The 20,653-nt window shown below is 47.3% G+C and overlaps 1 protein-coding gene and 1 long non-coding RNA gene across 8 annotated transcripts in view; one reads left to right on the top strand and one right to left on the bottom strand.

Annotated features, from left to right (window-relative positions):
* Positions 1-10,956, bottom strand: part of AP3S1 (adaptor related protein complex 3 subunit sigma 1) — a 228,958-nt gene extending 218,002 nt beyond the window's left edge. Inside the window, exon 1 of one of the 3 annotated variants that reach the window (XM_063964161.1) lies at positions 10,698-10,956. In XM_063964161.1, coding sequence (XP_063820231.1) covers positions 10,698-10,766 — 69 coding nt within the window. In that variant the 5' untranslated portion in view covers positions 10,767-10,956. Of the gene's footprint in view, positions 1-10,391; positions 10,475-10,697 lie in introns of those variants that run through there. The other 2 variants (XM_063964159.1, XM_063964160.1) reach the window with 2 other exon arrangements.
* An 88-nt stretch (positions 10,957-11,044) lies between these two features.
* Positions 11,045-20,653, top strand: part of LOC135062874 (uncharacterized) — a 114,819-nt gene continuing 105,210 nt past the window's right edge. For 4 of the 5 annotated variants that reach the window (XR_010249219.1, XR_010249243.1, XR_010249231.1 and 1 more), the window contains exon 1: positions 11,045-11,220. This is a non-coding gene — a long non-coding RNA (uncharacterized LOC135062874). Of the gene's footprint in view, positions 11,275-20,653 lie in introns of all 5 variants that reach the window. The other variant, XR_010249237.1, reaches the window with a different exon arrangement.

Raw genomic sequence — 20,653 nt, 5'->3', positions numbered from 1 at the left:
GGCGCAAAGTGTATAACGTGCTGTACCTGGCGCAAAGTGTATAACGTGCTGTACCTGGCGCAGTGTGCATAGGAGGTTCTACCTCTTGCAATGTGTATAAGCGGCACTACTGTGTGGTGTAATGTGAATTGGCACTATTATGTGGTCACGCCCCTTCCCCATGAAGCCACGCTCCTAACATTTTGCGGCGCGCCTTTTAAGATTAAAAAGAACCTTCATTCCAATGGGACCCAGAAAAAGACCGGTAGGACCCCAATTCTTAAAAGTGAGAGGTCCCTGGGACCCACTTTTTCTTTGGCTCAGCGCGATCACTGCCTCTGGTGCCTCTAGTCGCATTGGAGGCACCTCTGCCCTTAGATCAAAATCTGTATGACCGAAAGGACTGGACAGACGGCCCCGGATAGGAGCGTCTCACCGGCGGGGCCCCAGAAGGGAGAGACATGGATTTCCCAGCCATAATTTTGGAAATCCAGGTATCCAATTTGACCCTAAAAAGCCATTCCCCCGAAAAGGGGAGGGATTCCACACTACGTTTGGATTCTGTGTCTGCTATCCACTGACACAACCACAAGGCCCTGCGCGTCAAGACTGCCATGGCAGAAATCCGAGCATTAATGTTCCCCATCTCTTTGAGCGAATCACAGAGGACACGGGTAGTGTCCTGAATGTGCTTCAGGAGGGTTACCATAGTAACTAAGGGCATATCTCCTGAGAGGCCCCCCCTGAAATTGTGTGGCCCAGGAATGAATATCATGGGTCATCCAGCAACCCGCAATGACCGGTCTTTGCGATATACTTGCTGCTGTGTATATCAATCTTCCTATCCCCTGGATCCTTCATGGTAAAGAAGCCGGGGCAGGTAGCACCGCCTTTTTAGACAGGCAAGATACCGAGACATCCACCCCAGGGGGTTCCTACCAAAATGTTCTATCTTCAGGAGCAAATGGGAACTTTTTGGACACTTGGAATTTTTTGTCTGGATTTTTCCAGGCCAGCTTGAATAAGTCATCTAACTCTGTAGAATCAGGGAAAGTGACAGGAGGCTTGTTTTGTACAAAGAAAAACAACTGCCGTGATGCAGCGTCCTCTAGAGGGAGCTGTAACACATTCCTTATAGCCAAAAAGAGGGGTTCAATACCCTGAGCAGCATCGGGATCCCCACTAACGGGGTCCAGGTCATCCCCATCATCATCTGTATCAGATAGAATAGCCGGTAAACCATGCTTCTGGGGTCCTGCATGAGAGAGGAGGGGCTGTGCATCTGCCCTAGCAGCTAAATCTGCAACAGCTTGTTGTAGTAGCTGAGTTTTCTGCACATTAGCACTGAGCTGGAATGACATAGCTGACATTATAGTTTTTAGAGACCCTAACCAGTGGGGCTCTGAACCCATCTCCCCCAGACCCTTCACTGATTTGTGAAGATTGACTGTATTTTTCACAGGAAACAGTCATTAGATAAGGGAGAGAATCTAGTGTGACATATACTGCACAGCTTGTTTACCCATATTTACAGTAAGCACAATAACATACACAGACAGTTACAATGCAAGCCTGCCCTACTGTATGTGAGAGGAGACAGAGAAGAAAGGGCACCAGCACACCCCTCAGCTCCCTATAATACAGTAAACACTAACAATTATTGTCCTAGATAGGATCAGGATAGTGTACACAAGCGGCTCTCCCCCTTTGCTACACCATGTACCACATCTCCAGCGTATCCTAGGATCAGGAAGCGCTGTGTGTTCTGTGCTGCAGTAAGCAGAGGAAGGCGCCAAAACACCTCAGGTCCCGCTCTGAGGTAGCTCCACCCCCTCCTATGGCACCAGAGTTACATACATAGATTATATTGGCAAGTGTCTCTTTTTAAGCTTAAAACATCACACAAGTGCTAGTCAAGCCCTTTTGTGCCAGTTCTACACGGGGGATCTGAACGGGACCCCCCCCCCCCCCCCAGGAGGGTCCCGTACACCGCGCCCCCGTGGTCAGCCGCACCGGGGACCCCCCTAGCGGGGCCCCTAGTTTGTACTCACACCGATGTCACCTTCAGGCAGCGGCGTGCTGCGGCTGTGACAGCCAAGGCGCAGTGCCCAGCTGAACAACAACCCCACAGGATGGTAGCCCTGCAGCGGGGAAGCGGCTCTGCACCTCGTAAGGCCAGTCACCGTCCACTACCCCCCCACCCCCCCCCAAACAGTGCAGTTATGCTGTTGCCCAGACAGCATATCAAAAATAATAAAAGATTTAAAAGAAATTGAAGAAAACTCTCTGGAGCTGCAGAGATGTGCATCCTCTCCCGAGGGCACTTTTTTCTAAACTGCCTGTGGGAGGGGGCATAGAGGGGAGGAGCCAGCACACCCAGTCGAAGAAATTCAAAGTGCACTGGGTCCTTTGGACCCCGTCTATACCCCATCGTACTAGATTCCCCCAATATCCCTTATGGATGCTAGAGAAAATAAGAATTTACTCACCGGTAATTCTATTTCTCGTAGTCCGTAGTGGATGCTGGGAACTCCGTAAGGACCATGGGGAATAGACGGGCTCCGCAGGAGACTGGGCACTCTAAAGAAAGATTAGGTACTATCTGGTGTGCACTGGCTCCTCCCTCTATGCCCCTCCTCCAGACCTCAGTTAGGGAAACTGTGCCCGGAAGAGCTGACATTACAAGGAAAGGATTTTTGGAATCCAGGGTAAGACTCATACCAGCCACACCAATCACACCGTACAACTTGTGATAACCTTACCCAGTTAACAGTATGAACAACAACTGAGCCTCACTCAACGGATGGCTCATAACAATAACCCTTATTTAAGCAATAACTATATACACGTATTGCAGAAAGTCCGCACTTGGGACGGGCGCCCAGCATCCACTACGGACTACGAGAAATAGAATTACCGGTGAGTAAATTCTTATTTTCTCTGACGTCCTAGTGGATGCTGGGAACTCCGTAAGGACCATGGGGATTATACCAAAGATCCCAAACGGGCGGGAGAGTGCGGATGACTCTGCAGCACCGAATGAGCAAACACAAGGTCCTCCTCAGCCAGGGTATCAAACTTGTATAACTTTGCAAATGTGTTTGAACCCGACCAAGTAGCCGCTCGGCAAAGCTGTAAAGCAGAGACCCCTCGGGCAGCCGCCCAAGAAGAGCCCACCTTCCTTGTGGAATGGGCTTTTACTGATTTTGGATGCGGCAATCCAGCCGCAGAATGAGCTAGCTGAATCGTGCTACAGATCCAGCGCGCAATAGTTTGCTTTGAAGCAGGAGCACCCAGCTTGTTGGGTGCATGCAGGATAAACAGCGAGTCAGTCTTCCTGACTCCAGCCGTTCTGGAAACATATATTTTCAAAGCCCTGACTACGTCCAGTAACTTGGAGTCCTCCAAGTCCCGAGTAGCCGCAGGCACCACAATAGGTTGGTTCAAATGAAACGATGATACCACCTTTGGGAGAAATTGGGTACGAGTCCTCAATTCTGCCCTGTCCATATGGAAGATCAGATATGGGCTTTTACATGACAAAGCCGCCAATTCCGACACACGCCTAGCCGAAGCTAAGGCCAACAGCATGACCACTTTCCACGTGAGATAGTGGCTCAAACCAGTGGGATTTCAGGAAATCTAACACAACGTTAAGATCCCAGGGTGCCACTGGTGGCACAAAAGGGGGCTGAATATGCAGCACTACCTTAACAAACGTCTGAACCTCAGGCAGTGAAGCCAGTTCTTTTTGAAAGAAAATGGAGAGGGCCGAAATCTGGACCTTTATGGACCCCAATTTTAGGCCCATAGTCACCCCTGACTGTAGGAAGTGCAGGAAACGACCCAGCTGGAATTCCTCTGTAGGGGCCTTCCTGGCCTCACACCAAGCAACATATTTTCGCCATATACGGTGATAATGCTTTGCTGTCACGTCTTTCCTAGCCTTTATCAGCGTAGGAATAACTTCATCCGGAATGCCTTTTTCCGCTAAGATCCGGCGTTCAACCGCCATGCCGTCAAACGCAGCCGCGGTAAGTCTTGGAACAGACAGGGCCCTTGTTGCAGCAGGTCCTGTCTGAGAGGCAGAGGCCATGGGTCCTCTGTGCGCATTTCTTGCAGTTCCGGGTACCAAGTCCTTCTTGGCCAATCCGGAACAATGAGTATTGTTCTTATTCCTCTCTTTCTTACTATTCTCAGTACCTTGGGTATGAGAGGAAGAAACACATATACCGACTGGTACACCCACGGTGTCACTAGGGCGTCCACAGCTATCGCCTGAGGGTCCCTTGACCTGGCGCAATATCTTTTTAGCTTTTTGTTGAGGCGGGACGCCATGATGTCCACCTGTGGCAGTTCCCATCGGTTTGCAATCAGTTGGAAGACTTCTTGATGGAGTCCCCACTCTCCCTGGTAGAGGTCGTGTCTGCTGAGGAAGTCTGCTTCCCAGTTGTCCACTCCCGGAATGAACACTGCTGACAGTGCTTGCACGTGATTCTCCGCCCATCGAAGAATCTTTGTGGCTTCCGCCATTGCCATCCTGCTTCTTGTGCCGCCCTGGCGGTTTACATGGGCGACCGCCGTGATGTTGTCTGACTGAATCAGCACTGGCCGGTTTCTAAGCAGGGGCTCTGCTTGACTCAGGGCGTTGTAAATGGCCCTTAATTCCAGTATATTTATGTGTAGAGAAGTCTCCAGACTTAACAACAGCCCTTGGAAGTTTCTTCCCTGAGTGACTGCCCCCCATCCTCTGAGGCTTGCATCCGTGGTCACCAGGACCCAGTCCTGTATGCCAAACCTGCGGCCCTCGAGAAGGTGAGCACTCTGCAGCCACCACAGAAGAGACACCCTGGCCCTCGGGGACAGGGTGATCAGCCGATGCATCTGAAGATGCAATCCGGACCACTTGTCCAACAGATCACACTGAAAGATCCTCGCATGGAACCTTCCGAAGGGAATGGCTTCGTATGAAGCCACCATCTTTCCCAGGACTCGCATGCAGTGATGCACCGATACCTGTTTTGGTTTCAGGAGGTCCCTGACCAGAGATGCTAATTCCTGGGCCTTCTCCACCGGGAGAAACACCTTCTTCTGTTCTGTGTCCAGAATCATGCCCAGGAAAAGCAGACGCGTCGTAGGAATCAGCTGCGACTTTGGAACATTCAGAATCCAGCCGTGCTGTTGCAACACTTCCTGAGAGAGTGCTACGCTGATCAACAACTGCTCCCTGGACCTCGCCTTTATGAGGAGATCGTCCAAGTACGGGATAATTATAACTCCCTTCTGCCGAAGGAGTATCATCATTTCGGCCATTACCTTGGTAAATATTCTCAGTGCCGTGGACAGGCCAAACGGCAACGTCTGGAATTGGTAATGACAGTTCTGTACCACAAATCTGAGGTACTCCTGGTGAGGTGGGTAAATGGGGACATGCAAGTAAGCATCTTTGATGTCCAGCGACACCATAAAATCCCCCTCTTCCAGGCTTGCAATAACCGCTCTGAGCGATTCCATTTTGAACTTAAATTTCTTTATATAAGTGTTCAAGGATTTTAAATTCAGAATGGGTCTCACCGAACCGTCCGGTTTCGGTACCACAAACATTGTGGAATAGTAACCCCTTCCCTGTTGAAGGAGGGGAACCCTGACAATCACTTGCTGGAGGTACAGCTTGTGAATTGCCGCCAGCACTACCTCCCTTTCCATGGGGGAAGCTGGCAAGGCTGATTTGAGGTAACGGCGGGGGGGAGCCGCTTCGAATTCCAGCTTGTATCCCTGAGATACAATTTGTATAGCCCAGAGATCCACCTGTGAGCGAACCCACTGGCTGCTGAAGTTTCGGAGACGCGCCCCCACCGCACCTGGCTCCGCCTGTGGAGCCCCAACTTCATGCGGTGGACTTAGTGGAAGCAGGGGATGACTTTTGTTCCTGGGAACTGGCTGCATGGTGCAGCTTCTTACCTCTACCCCTGCCTCTGGCAAGAAAAGATGCGCCCCTGACTCTCTTGCCTTTCTGGGAACTAAAGGACTGCATTTGATAATACGGTGCTTTCTTAGGCTGTGAGGAAACCTGAGGCAAGAAAGTCGACTTTCCAGCTGTCGCTGTAGACACGAGGTCCGACAGACCGTCCCCAAACAATTCCTCACCCTTATAAGGCAAAACCTCCATGTGTTTTTTAGAATCAGCATCTCCTGTCCATTGCCCAGTCCATAAGACCCTCCTGGCAGAAATGGACATAGCATTAATTCTAGAGCCCAGCAGGCAAATGTCCCTCTGAGCATCCCGCATATATAAGACAACGTCTTTGATATGGCCCAGGGTTAGCAAAACCGTATCTCTGTCGAGGGAATCTATGTCATCTAACAGAGTATCTGTCCACGCTGCTACAGCACTACACATCCAGGCTGAAGCAATAGCAGGTCTCAGTAGAGTACCAGAGTGTGTATACACTGACTTCAGGATAGCTTCCTGCTTTCTATCCGCAGGCTCCTTTAGGGCGGCCGTATCCTGAGACGGCAAGGCCACCTTTTTAGATAAGCGTGTCAGCGCCTTGTCCACCCTAGGGGATGTTTCCCAACGTAACCTGTCCGTTGGCGGGAAAGGGTACGCCATCAGTAACCTCTTAGAAATCACTAATTTCTTATCAGGGGAACTCCACGCTTCTTCCCACAATTCATTTAATTCATCAGATGGGGGAAAAGTCACTGGCTGCTTTTTCTCCCCAAACATATAAACCCTCTTGGTATTAACAGGGTTAATCTCAGAAATGTGTTATACATCTTTCATTGCAACAATCATGTATCGGATGGCCTTGGTCATTTTAGACTGTAAATGTGCCTCATCATCGTCGACACTGGAGTCGAACTCAGTGTCGACATCTGTGTCAACCATCTGAGATAGAGGGCGTTTATGAGCCCCTGACGGTTTCTGAGTCGCCTGGGCAGGCGCGGGCTGAGACCCCGGCTGTCCCAAGGCTGCAGCGTCATCAAACCTTTTATGTAAGGGGTTTACATTGTCATTTAAGACCTTTCACATATCCATCCAATCAGGTGTCGGCCCCGACGGGGGCGACACCACACTTATCTGCCCTTGCTCCGCCTCCACGTAACCTTCCTCATCAAACATGTCGACACAGCCGTACCGACACACCGCACACACACAGGGAATGCTCAGACTGAGGACAGGACCCCACAAAGTCCTTTGGGGAGACAGAGAGAGAGAGTATGCCAGCACACACCACAGCGCTATATAACACAGGGATTTTCACTGACAATAAGTGATTTACCCAATAGCTGCTTTATAAGTCTTATTTGCGCCTAAATTTATGTGCCCCCCCTCTCTTTTTAACCCGTCTTGTACCTGGATACTGCAGGGGAGAGCCTGGGGAGCTGCTTCCAGCGGAGCTGTGAAGAAAAAATGGCGCTGGTGTGCTGAGGAAGAAGGCCCCGCCCCCTCAGTGGCGGGCTTCTGTCCCGCTTTCTGTGTAAAAAAATGGCGGGGGTTTTTACATATATACAGTGCCAGACTGTATATATGTATTTTTATGCCAAAAGGTACCACAATTGCAGCCCAGGTCTGGAGGAGGGGCATAGAGGGAGGAGCCAGTGCACAACAGATAGTACCTAATCTTTTCTTTAGAGTGCCCAGTCTCCTGTGGAGCCCGTCTATTCCCCATGGTCCTTACGGAGTTCCCAGCATCCACTAGGACGTCAGAGAAATAATAATATTGGGGGGGGGGGCTCAATTGTTGTTTGGCCACCTATAAGTAATGGGTGCCTGATAGCAGCTGTTCAGTTGTTTGCTGATCAAGCAGAAATCATGCAGTCACACACACCTCCTGAGGTGGCAAACAAAAATCTGCAAGTCCACTGTTTGGGAGGGATAAATGGGACATTGCATGGGTTTAGTTGCTTTATGCATCTAAACTAGAGTTTATTCTAGCACCTTGCACCTGCTACAACCCGTGCAGTTCCTCTTTCCTGCCTGGGGTGTCACTTTCTGCTCAGCGCTGAGATACAGACCAGAGTGTGCTAGAAGCACCAGAGCAGAGTGACACCCCAGGCAGGAAAGAGGAACTGCACAGGTTGTGACAGGTGCTAGAATGAACACTATGGGGGATAGCATATACAGAATTCCATGTGTTTTAGCCTGAAAATAAACGGCTTTAATAGGATGGCCCGATAATAACCATTGGGCTAAAATAGCAATATTAGCCTGTTTTTTCCAGGCGAAAAATTTACGGGGCTAATAGGATATGGCCCTATAAACCCACAACATTTGGGCCCGGCAAATGCAATAAGTAATGCAGTTATGCTCGATTGGTAAAACAACTGAATAGCTCAGTCGGATGCACATTACTTATCACTGCCCAAAATATAACTGAATTCCACCTAAGACAGCTATTTATATCAATTTATAACAATGCAATAAATGTGCTGTGCTTATTTTGCACAAAATGCAATGAAGATGAGCAATGCAGACCATACTATAGAATACATGAGTTTACACCACCCTGAAACTAATGAAAAATCTAATGCATACTGACCAAATCAAAATGTAAACAAAGTAGTCTTTTCATCAAGGTTTAAAATGTTCCCTTGTGTGTAGTATTGCTGTAAGGCGACTGGCCTATGCCAGTAACATAGCCTACTCTTACAGACAATATTGCTACTGTTCTAGTCAATAGATTTCAGATTCATCTGCTTTAGTCTGTAGTATCTGCTGGGAAACTTTGTAATCCAGCACATCATGTAATGTTTCATTTGTTACTGCAAATCCATCACTAAATCACATTACATGGTGTCATGTGAGAAGAAGCAGACAGGCCTCGGCCTAAACAGCCTGCGCTGTATTTGGCCAATTATCCAAATCTAACATGAAAGCAAGTAAACATTCTCTGCGTCCTTCAGAAATATTTAAGAACACAACTTCAGGTTAATATGAAAAAAAAATATTGTACAATGTAAAATCAGCAGAGGCGGAGCAGGAGGATCAACCTACATGTAGCAGTCATTAATCCCAAATCAAACGTCCACTTCATACTGCGCGGCCCTCTGTTTTTCTCAGTGGAGATGAGATTACAGCACAAACACATTACATAGGACACATAAGGTGTGGTGATCAGACAACAGGTTTCCAGCATCTTGTCAAACTGATGGTTACTCTGGACCCAAGTATACTGCAATTTACAACTGACTGTTGTCAATTTTATGGTCAACGTCAACACACAGAGCAAAAGGCTGAGAGAATGAACAGTATGGATATTGTACGCAACACAACAGGCAGAGAAGTCACATTCAAACAGAGCTATATTTGTAAACAATTGCATACCTTTACTAATAATGGTGCAAACACACAGTGAGATTCGGGCTAAACCCGATTCTCACTGCGCGATAGGGACTAGTTCAGTATCGCAACCATATAATGACTGTGCTTGAGATACTGGCTTTGTCCAATTTTGGCTAAGTGTCAATTTTGACTATCTTTTCTACGAGATAGTCAAAATTGACTTGCCTACACAGCCAATCTAGGCTTGCGATGCCGACCGTGCATCGGCATCGCATCTGGAGAAACCTTGCGATCTGCACTAACTTTCCTTACGATTGACTATATACACACACCTTAAGCTTGAGATGTTTGTAATTTATGACTACAGCACATTTTCCCATGTACCCGATTATGAGCTACTGACCCTTGTAATCAGCCATTTCAGACTCACAAGGTACTCCGTAGTTTATCAGTAAGGGCCTGATTCATAGACAGACGCAGCAGCACAGAACTTGTGTCTTCATACACAGCTACTGTGCTAAACTACGGAAATGCAGCAGGAATGGTCTTGGGTAAATAACCGCCTCCTCCTGGCTGCTTCTGTGATCCGCGTTGCTGCATCTGTGGGCGGGTCCTGCACGCAAGTTCTCCAAACATAGGAAAATTGCGAGAACATTGCTCCTGCGTCCATCCATGAATCAAGCCCTAAGGTCAGTCAAGAAGTCTGGTGTGAACAACAAAACAGAAAAAGCATACATGTCTTGATTTTTTTATATGTCTCTAGAGCGCACACACACACACACACACACACATATATTCGTGTGTGTGTGTGTGTGTGTGTGTGTGTGTGTGTGTGTGTGTGTCTTTAATGCAAGATGAATTGTATTTTGTTTAATGACCTTCAAATATTGCTATTAGTTTTGCATTCTGTATGTGCAAGTAATTTAGGATTCCCACAAAACATAATATATTGTAGAATTGACACCTGAGATGAAAGCAACAGAGGGCAAGGCTGGGACCTGCTGAATGCACCTTGATGAGCTCTTGGCATGCTGAGCGGTCCTTCATTCACTGCACAGCGTAGAGCCCAGCTATGGGGCTGATGCAGTGCTGGGAGCAAAGAAAATGAACAGGAGCCACTTACCTGCCAGGGGCGCAAATGCATTTATTGGTTTTTCCCTCTGTAGCCCATAGATACTGGGCAGACTGAAATATCTGAGTTACACTAAGACCCAGCTCTTTAGTCTGTACATTTTATATTCAGCTCTGCTGCTGACTCTGAAAGGGAATGCTGGTACTTGTAGTTCTGGCAGCCCTACGCCCTATACGCTGCTAACTGGTTAGTGTCAGTACGCTGTCACTGGGAGAGCAGGCATACAGGGGGTGGGGAAGCCTGGTACTGCGCTGGCCGGCAGCACATCACCGTCTACGCCGCGGTACCGTAACTTACGTAGTGCTGATAGAACTTGCACAGCCGGGGCTTGCCGTGATTGTTGAAGATGAGGATGGCTTTAATCATGATGGCGCCGGCCTGTATAACGTGTCACCGGCGGGAGGCGGAGGGTAGATCTCTCGCGCTGTGTCCCCTGGGCGCGGGACGGGTCCTCGGGACTCCTCCACGTTGCGGTGCACGGGGTACTGGGGTGCGCTCAGCGCATCAGTCTCCGCATCGGCTACTTCCCGGGACGCCGCGTCTGCTCGCTCACGTGACTCCGTATACAACCAATCGCCGTGTTACTGGCACAGATGAGGGGAATTAAAAATGGGCGCTCTGGCCTCCTTCGTCTTTACAGCGCGACCACTGCGTGCGCAGTCACACAGGCGGCGAGGTACGGACGAAGGACAGCTCTGCTTGTGTCACTGTCGCACGCTCCCAGAGCAGCAGCTACAGTCGCCCTCCCAGGGAAAACACAGACTCAGATCGGGTGACGTGCCACTTCCAGAGGGGACGTACTAAAAGGAATGACACTCTGGTCTGCATAAATGGAATGCTCATTGACTAAAATGGGAACAGTTTGAACTTTTATGTATATTTCAAAAACTTTTAAACCTATGCACTATATCTTCTGAACACTTCTTGCTAAGTCGATGTCACATATTTTACGTGCAGAATGACGTGGAATGACAGCTGTTTTATTCGCAGACCCTGAGCAAAACTAGCATTAAAGCAGTGCATGTGTCCCATATAAAAAAAAAAAACCCAGATTTTTCTATGATCCCCTAACGTGTACACACTAATCCGTTTCCATATGCGTCCACCTACATCTGTACACTAGTATACATGTCACATACTGCAGAATGATGGCTGTTTGCTATGGAATGACAGCTGTTTTATTCGCCATCCCAATGCAAAAATAGCATTAAACCAATGCATATGTCCCATATAAAATCACTGATTTTTCTATGATCCCCTAAGCGCACACTAATCCTTTTCGATATGCGACCGCCTACATCTATACCCTACTATACATGTCACATAATGCGGAATGACAGCTGTTTTATTTGCCATCCCCAAGACAAAATAGCATTAAAGCAGTGCAATTGCCCCATATAAAACTCCTAATTTTTCTATGATCCCTTAAGCGCACACACTAATCCGTTTCCATGTGTGCCCGTCTATACCTGTACCCTACTATACATGTCACCAACATACTGCTTACGTCACTGGGCTTGATTCAATTCTGCGTGGATTGAATAACGCAGGGAGGGAAATCCCGGAGCTATTCAATTCAGCGTAATACTAATTTGGAGAATGCCTGCACTCGCGCACTAAACAGGGTGTTTAGGCTTGTGAACGGGCATACTGCCATCTAAAGTGCCCGCCACTGTGCTGTTTTGTCCATGCTCGGCACAAAACAGCATCATGGACCTAAGTTTTGTCAGATTTCTGCTCGCACCCCCGGAGGGATTCAAGAAGAAATCCTCTAGTCCGGGATGACAAGCGCTGAATTGAATAGATTTGGGAGCTCCCTCCCGCCTCTATTCGATCCGCCCAATATTGAATCGAGCCCATTGTGTTTTTGTGGTCAGTTTGTAATACCCCTTTCACACAGAAACTGAAATTACCGGGTGAAGCAGCTCTACATGGTAATTTCATGAAACACACGGGCCCTGTTTCTGCGCGAAAGGGTCAACTTGGGTTGAAATTCCCGGGACTTTAACCCTGGAATTTACCAGGGTTGGAGACCCGGGAATTTTGACTCTGGTTGACCCTTTCACGCAGACAAATACCTGTGTTGATCTGCAAATTTGCTTGTCTATGTGAAAGGGGGTGTGGGGGTGTCAAACAGAGCCCGGCAACACGACCCGGGTACTTGCCTGGTTTTCTGTCTGAAAATGGTATTAGTGACATAATCCAGGGTTTATGGATTCGTTGGCAGATCCTATAACAATGGATTATGTCATCCTATATGCTTCTAGGTGAACATAATCCTTCCCTAGTATTATAGTCTTGTATCACCAACAGGCTGTATTATATATGGTTAGGGGAACATGTATCAGGCATCCATTGCTGGTCTTATGCGCCCTACACACTGAGCGATTACACTGCAAGATATGAACGATCTCGTTCATTAATGAACGAGATAACGTTCATATCTGTCAGTGTGGAAGCACCAGCGATGAACGATGCGCGGCCCCGTGCTCGTTCATCGCTGGTGCCCTGTCGGTTGTGCATGCAGGCCAATATGGACGAGATCGTCCATATTTGCCTGCAAGTCTACGGAGCCGGGTGATGGGGGGAGTGAAGAAACTTCACTCCCCCCCCGCTGCTGGGTCGCCCGTCTGCCGTATCGGTGGTCGGGCAGCTCGGCGGCACATCGCCGAGTCTGTAGGGCCCATTACTCATTCAAGCACCCTGCACCTTTCACAACCCATGCAGTTCCTCTTTCCTGCCTGGGGTGTCGCTCTCTGTAATAGTGCTTCTTGCACATTCTGGTAACATAACATAGTAACATAGCTGAAAAAAGACAAAATGTCCATCGAGTTCAACCTATATATGTCCATTGAGTTCAACCTGGTCTGGTCTCAGTGCTGAGGGACTGATCAGAGTGTGCTAGAAGCATTAGAGCAGAGAAAGAGGAACTGCATGGGTTGTGCAAGGTGCTAGAATAAACACAAATTTTGTGTGTGTGTGTATATGTATATATATATATATATATATATATATATATATATGAAACGGAATAAAGGAGCGGCACTCGGCGTCTTGAAAATAGCAAAGTGTATTAAAACACAGCAACAGATTCTGACGTTTCGGGGCTTACATGCCCCTTTGTCAAGGTGTGAACAAATGTGCAAAGTGTAAAACATACCTTTATAGCGTGGAAGAAGCCTCATGTGTTCGTTCCGTGTGCGCCAAACAGTCCCGTCGTCCGGCGCCTTTCAATGACGTTATCAACAGGCGGCCGCCCGGTACCATGGTAACTGGGTACACGTCGTAGCCGCACTGTATCGTGGGTAGTGTAGTGCACTAAAGAGACATAAAACATACGTACAGTGCCCATCACCTGCTAAAACTGTACTAAATCACAGCAGCTTATATTGGAACTCATAGTGTCATTAAACAACTATTAATTAAAGGCAATTAGTTTAACTGAGAGGGTGCATTGCGCTCCCTGCATGTCAGAAAGGTTGAGCCTGTGCCTTCGATATAATGCAAGTTCTGGGTAGCAACAATTGATCATCTGCTGGGATTGAGTGACAGGGAAAACAGTGGAAGTAATGTAACAGCCTGACCCTTAGGAGGTATATTCATACGTAAATATATATATATACAACTGATTTCCTTAGAGGTGCTTAAAGTTGTAACAGAGCAAAAAAAGGAGCGGGGGGGGGGGGGGGGGCGCAAAAATTAAAATAAAAAGGAAATAATGTCCTAGAGATGGGGCTCTGCTTATATATATGTATATATAGAAGAAGAAAAGTCCCGGTTAGTCTGTCAATGGTGTATGAACAAGTTCCAAGGCATCATCTCGTTCAATCCTCCTGGGCTGATGGTACCCAGTCGGTGGATCCATCTGGCTTCCAATCTAAGGAGTCTACCCTCTCGATCGCCTCCCCTTAGTGATTTTTCCACATGGTCGATAACCATGTGTTTAAGGTCATTGATGGAGTGACCTGCTTCCAAGAAATGCCTGGCGACAGGCTGATCTGGTGCTTTTCCCACACCGGCTTTTTTAATTGCAGAACGATGAAGGGCCATCCGTTCTCTCATGGTCCTGATGGATTTCCCCACATACATCAGGTTGCACGGACACACTATGATGTAGATAATGAATGAAGACGTGCACGTAAGTGTATGTCTTATAGCGATGTCTTGGTCGACATGCGGGTGTTTAAACGTGGATCCGGTAAGCATGTGTGAGCAGGTGGTACATTTTATACATTTATAACAACCAGGTGCTTTAGTCAGAAAACCCGCTGAACATTCGGTCTTTTTGGTAAAGCCTGTCACGTCCGTATGGACTACAATGTCCTTAATATTGCGTCCCCTGGTAAAACAGGCCATAGGACGTTTGTTTTTAAAGGTTGAAAGGGTAGGGTCTGACGAGACCAGTGGTCATAATGCTCTAGAGGCACGTGGTACCACTGCGCTAGTGGTGTTATACTGCGTGACAAATGGAATCACTTCCCCTCTGGCTTTTTTGATGTTGGGGGACAATAGTGTGTTTCTTGGTATCGCCATGATTTCCAGTTTTTGTTCCAATAGGTTCTTATGATCGTATCCTCTCTGTAGAAATTTGAGAATCAAATGGTCAATTTCCTCTTCCAACTTGGAACGGTCACTTGTAATTCTGGCGATCCTTATCATTTGTGATCTGGGCAACCCTTTAATTAGGCTTTTGGGGTGATGGCTATTGGCCCGAAGGAGGGTGTTTTGATCAGTAGGTTTGGTGTAAAGTCCCGTGTGGATTCGTCCATCCTTATTGGTCACCTGAACATCCAAGTAGTTGATGGTAAAGTCATCGGTGGTATACGTGAATTTTATGGGTGAATCCCGTATATTTACTGTGGCCATAAGTGTTTCAAAGGTAGCCCGAGGGCCAGTCCACATAATAAACAAGTCGTCTATAAAACGCGTGTATAAAAGAATATGTTGAGCTATTTCTGGATCATTGAAAAAAATATCTGCTTCTTCTTTGAACATAAATATATTGGCAAAGGATGGGGAGACATTGCTCCCCGTCGCACACCCTGTTCTCTGACGAAAGAAGTGGCCATCAAATAGAAAAAAATTATGGGTAAGAATTAGTTCTAACAGGTCAAGAAACAGCTTGTGGTCCAAATTGCTTACTTGTTCTGATGTAAGAAATTCTTTCATCGCTTGCAAGCCTTGTTGGTGGGGAATGCTGGTATAAAGGCTGCATACGTCCACCACGCACATGATGGTGCCTGGTGGTACGTTCTCCCCTGTGGCGAGTCGCTGGAGAAAGCAGGTGGTGTCCTTGATGAATTTTTGGTGCCCTAGAATAAACGGTTGTAGGATGTTATCTAGAAAAACTGAAATGGGTTGGAATATGGAATTCCTAGCTGATATGATGGGGCGACCAGGGGGGGAAAGGGGGTTTTTGTGAATTTTCGGCACTGTGAAGAACACTGGCACTTCGGGATGAACCTGTGAAAGAGCCCTGAGTAGTTTTGAAGAAATAAGTCCCGTGTATGGGCCGTTTGTAATAAATTATCAACTTCAATTTTATATTCCGCTGAAGGATCATAAGCTAATCTTTCATATGTAGATTCATCATTGAGCTGCTGGTAAGCTTCTCTTAGATAGTCGCTCAAATTAAGGACAACAATCCCGCCCCCCTTATCGGCGGGGCGGATGACTATATCTTTATAAGATCCAAGTTGCTTGAGTGCCTGTTGTTCCTTTCGGGACAGGTTGTAGTGGGTCCTGGGTTGCGCCTGCTGGTACATGGACACCGATTGGTTCATCAACCGTGTGAATGATTTGATAGATGAATTGTTTGAAGGTGGATCAAAAGATGACAAATGCCGGGATTTAATAAAACTGTCACATATGGCATCATGGTCTGTAGTTGTATTGTCTGCTCGTTGCGTTTGAAAAAATTCCTGCAATCTAAGTTTACGGGCAAAACGATGGCTATCCACCTGCCAGGTGAAATCATCAAATTTAGTGGTACGTACAAATGATAACCCTTTTTCCAATACTGAGAGCTCTTGAGGAGTGAAAGTTTTGTTGGATAAGTGTCACAACTGAGGGCCTGAGCTGACGGGAGGCAGCCTCAGTTGTAGGGGCTGAGATGTAACGGAACCTGGGAGGTTGTATCAGACCCCTAGACATGTAAGTAACATGTAGAAGAAATGCCCGAAGGCGTGAACACGACAACCAGGGTAAAAGTCAATGATGTTTATTTATGACAAACTCCGTAACACAGCAGCAGTAAAAGAAAACATAAAAATCAACAGAGGATAAATACAGTTCCTGGGTTCTACAGGGTGGCAAGGGCCACAGGGCTCTGGTAGTGTGAGATAGTTCTTATAATCTTCTAGTTGGAAAGTCCTTACCAGGCCCGACTGTAGCAATGGAGATAGCCCAGGATCGTACCAGCTGGTGTTCCAGGAAAAGCTGGGCTGCTGTGGATAAAACGGCTGCTGTGGGTACTGGCTGGAACCAGACTGATGTTGGCACGGAGTGGATACTGGCTGGAACCAGTTAAATGATAAATGTAGCTTGAGAGCGATGAAATATGAAGAGATGTTTGGAGCTTGAGAGCGGTGAAATAATAATGCCGGTGATAAATGATAATCTGCAGAAAAGGGTACCGGCACTTTAAGAAGAGCTGATCTCTGCTGGAAGCTGATTGCTGTAAGCAGGTGGATCTGTAGCTGGAAGCAGATGAATCCAAATGGATAGGAGAGTCAGGCTACACCGCAGGTGGAATGCTGGTGCGGGTCTCTTTAGTGGAAGTGTGGAGATAGGAACTGGAACCTGGAAAACAACCACAGGAGAGAGACAAACTGGAACTAGGTTTGACAACCAAAGCACTGACGCCTTCCTTGCTCAGGCACAGAATATTTATACCTGCAGCAAGGAAGGGATTGGCTAGGCAATTATGCAGATTAACAATGCAGACAGCAGATTGGTGGAAATGAACAGATGACAGAATCCAAGATGGCTGCGCCCATGCAGACACTTGGAGGGAAGTTTGGTTTGTAATCCATGTGGGAATTAAAACAGCAATGGCGGCGCCGGCCACAGGAGACGCCAGACTGATAAGTGCACATCTAAACCACGCGGGCACAGCGGAGGCCGCGGCTGACGTAATCGCCACTCTGACACTCTGCATGCAGAAACTCAGGGACAGCGGCAGAGGCCGCGGGAGACGCCATTCCGGATGTAACATGGCGCCGCGGTGACCGCGTCTCAGAGTGACAGGAGAGGAGGCAGGAATGTGGATATCAGTATAACAGATGGGATCCGGTCCTGGAACGCTGAGCCAGCCTTAGGAGGCATCTGAAGGGTAAGTAATGGCGTCCAGATACCCGGATCGTGACAATAAGTTGTATATTAACGATTCTTTCTTGTGGTGGCTACTCTTGTCCCTCGCCCACTGCCCGCCCCTGCGGGTGGCCTGCCTCTTCTGCCTTTTTCTTTTGAAGTAGCGTTGGCTTGTGCCCCCTCTAAAGGGACATATGATGTGTTGGGGGAGTCTTCAGTCTCCTGTGGGGTTGCTTCGTTTTCACTATTAGAAGTGGCTGACATGTGGGATTGTGCTTCCCGTCTTCTTCGCCAGCTTTGTTTCGCACGTGCATTGTAGGGGGTTTTGGCCCCTTGTTCGCCCCCCATCAGCCATCTGTAGACACGGTTATTATCGTAGTCTTCTTTGACTATGGAGTATTTATTCCTTTTAAATTTAGTCAAATCCCTTCGATACGTGTCACACTGTGCTTGTAACTTAATGAGCCAATCTTGCTGGGTGTCACTGCGTAAAGCTTGGAGATGTTCCCTTTCTAGTTGGCTAATTTTGTCACGTGTGTTGGAGAGCTCTTTGCCAGCCTCTTCTACAACCAACAGTAATAAATCAAGACTGCACTTGTTTAAGATGCCGATCCACTTCTTACAGAATTCAGGGTTGAAGCGGCCAATGGTGGGGACATTACGTATCCTGAATCCCCTGGGAATGAGTTTGTCCCTGTGGTAATCAGATAGAGCAATGCCATGTAAGAGGAAATCAATTTCCCTGCATTTTAATTTTAATAGTTGATGGTAGATATCCTCTGCCGTATCAGCCTTATCCACAAAACTCAGACTATCCTTAAAGCGTAGACGATCTGCGTCGTCATCAGTGAAGCTGTATAATTCCCCTAAGGTGGAGGACATACCTCTGCACCCTGTCTCACCTTCCTGGGTCATGCTGTTTGGCTTCCTCTAGTGACTGGGACGTTAGTGGTGAGAAAAAAGTGCTCGAGTGAACAAATAAAGATTCCACACTTGGCAGGTATAGGCAAATTTCATATCCGCTGGGATCCTATAATTCTGGAGGGGTGCCTTACTCCATGATGGATCACTGGAGCTAAAGGAGTCCTCAGTGTCCAAATGTTGATATGGAATGTAGGTGAGTTGGCACTCCCTGGACGACTCCAAGGTTGCGCTGGTGCCCTTTCCAAACTAAATTATAGTATGAAACGGAATAAAGGAGCAGCACTCGGCGTCTTGAAAATAGCAATGTGTATTAAAACACAGCAACAGATTCCGACGTTTCGGGGCTTACATGCCCCTTTCTCAAGGTGTGAACAAATGTGCAAAGTGTAAAACATACCTTTATAGCGTGGAAGAAGCCCCATGTGTTCGTTCCGTGTGCGCCAAACAGTCCCGTCGTCCGGCGCCGTTCAATGACGTCATCAACAGGCGGCCGCCCGGAACCATTGTAACTGGATACACGTCGTAGCCGCACTGTATCGTGGGTAGTGTAGTGCACTAAAGAGACATAAAACATACGTACAGTGCCCATCACCTGCTAAAACTGTACTAAATCACAGCAGCTTATATTGGAACTCCTAGTGTCATTAAACAACTATTAATTAAAGGCAATTAGTTTAACTGAGAGGGTGCATTGCGCTCCCTGCTTGTCAGAAAGGTTGAGCCTGTGCCTTCGATATAACGCAAGTTCTGGGTAGCAACAATTGATCATCTGCTGGGATTGAGTGACAGGGAAAACAGTGGAAGTAATGTAACAGCCTGACCCTTCTGAGGTATATTCATACGTAAATATATATATATATATATATATATACAACTGATTTCCTTAGAGGTGCTTAAAGTTGTAACAGAGCAAAAAAAGGAGCCGGGGGGGGGGGGGGGGGGGCGCAAAAATAAAAATAAAAAGGTATTAGTGACATAATCCAGGGTTTATGGATTCGTTGGCAGATCCTATAACAATGGATTATGTCATCCTATATGCTTCTAGGTGAACATAATCCTTCCCTAGTATTATAGTCTTGTATCACCAACAGGCTGTATTATATATGGTTAGGGGAACATGTATCAGGCATCCATTGCTGGTCTTATGCACCCTACACACTGAGCGATTACACTGCAAGATATGAACGATCTCGTTCATTAATGAACGAGATAACGTTCATATCTGTCAGTGTGGAAGCACCAGCGATGAACGATGCTCGGCCTCGTGCTCGTTCATCGCTGGTGCCCTGTCGGTTGTGCATGCAGGCCAATATGGACGAGATCGTCCATATTTGCCTGCAAGTCTACGGAGCCGGGTGATCGGCGGTCGGGCAGCTCGGCGGCACATCGCCGAGTCTGTAGGGCCCATTACTCATTCAAGCACCCTGCACCTTTCACAACCCATGCAGTTCCTCTTTCCTGCCTGGGGTGTCGCTCTCTGTAATAGTGCTTCTTGCACATTCTGGTAACATAACATAGTAACATAGCTGAAAAAAGACAAAATGTCCATCGAGTTCAACCTATATATGTCCATTGAGTTCAACCTGGTCTGGTCTCAGTGCTGAGGGACTGATCAGAGTGTGCTAGAAGCATTAGAGCAGAGAAAGAGGAACTGCATGGGTTGTGCAAGGTGCTAGAATAAACACTAATTTTGTGTGTGTGTGTGTATATGTATATATATATATATATATATATATATATATATCAAGCCTCCATCAACATAAACATAAGAATTATTTCAGAAGTGTATTATGGGTCACATTCTCAGGTCAGGACTGCTGCTTGTCTAACACCATCAATACTGGCTCAGCAGCTGGCCCTATATGTGCAGTCTCGCACTAAGCGGGTCACATGCTCAGGTCAGGACTACTGCTTGTCTGACACCATTAATATTGACTCAGTACCAGGCCGGTGCAGTCCTGCACTAAGCGAGTCATGTACTCAGGTCATGACTGCTGCTTGTCTGACACCAGCAATAC

Source organism: Pseudophryne corroboree, chromosome 1, assembly GCF_028390025.1.
Source record: "Pseudophryne corroboree isolate aPseCor3 chromosome 1, aPseCor3.hap2, whole genome shotgun sequence".
Taxonomy (NCBI): domain Eukaryota; kingdom Metazoa; phylum Chordata; class Amphibia; order Anura; family Myobatrachidae; genus Pseudophryne; species Pseudophryne corroboree.
This window is presented reverse-complemented; position numbering and strand designations above follow the sequence as displayed.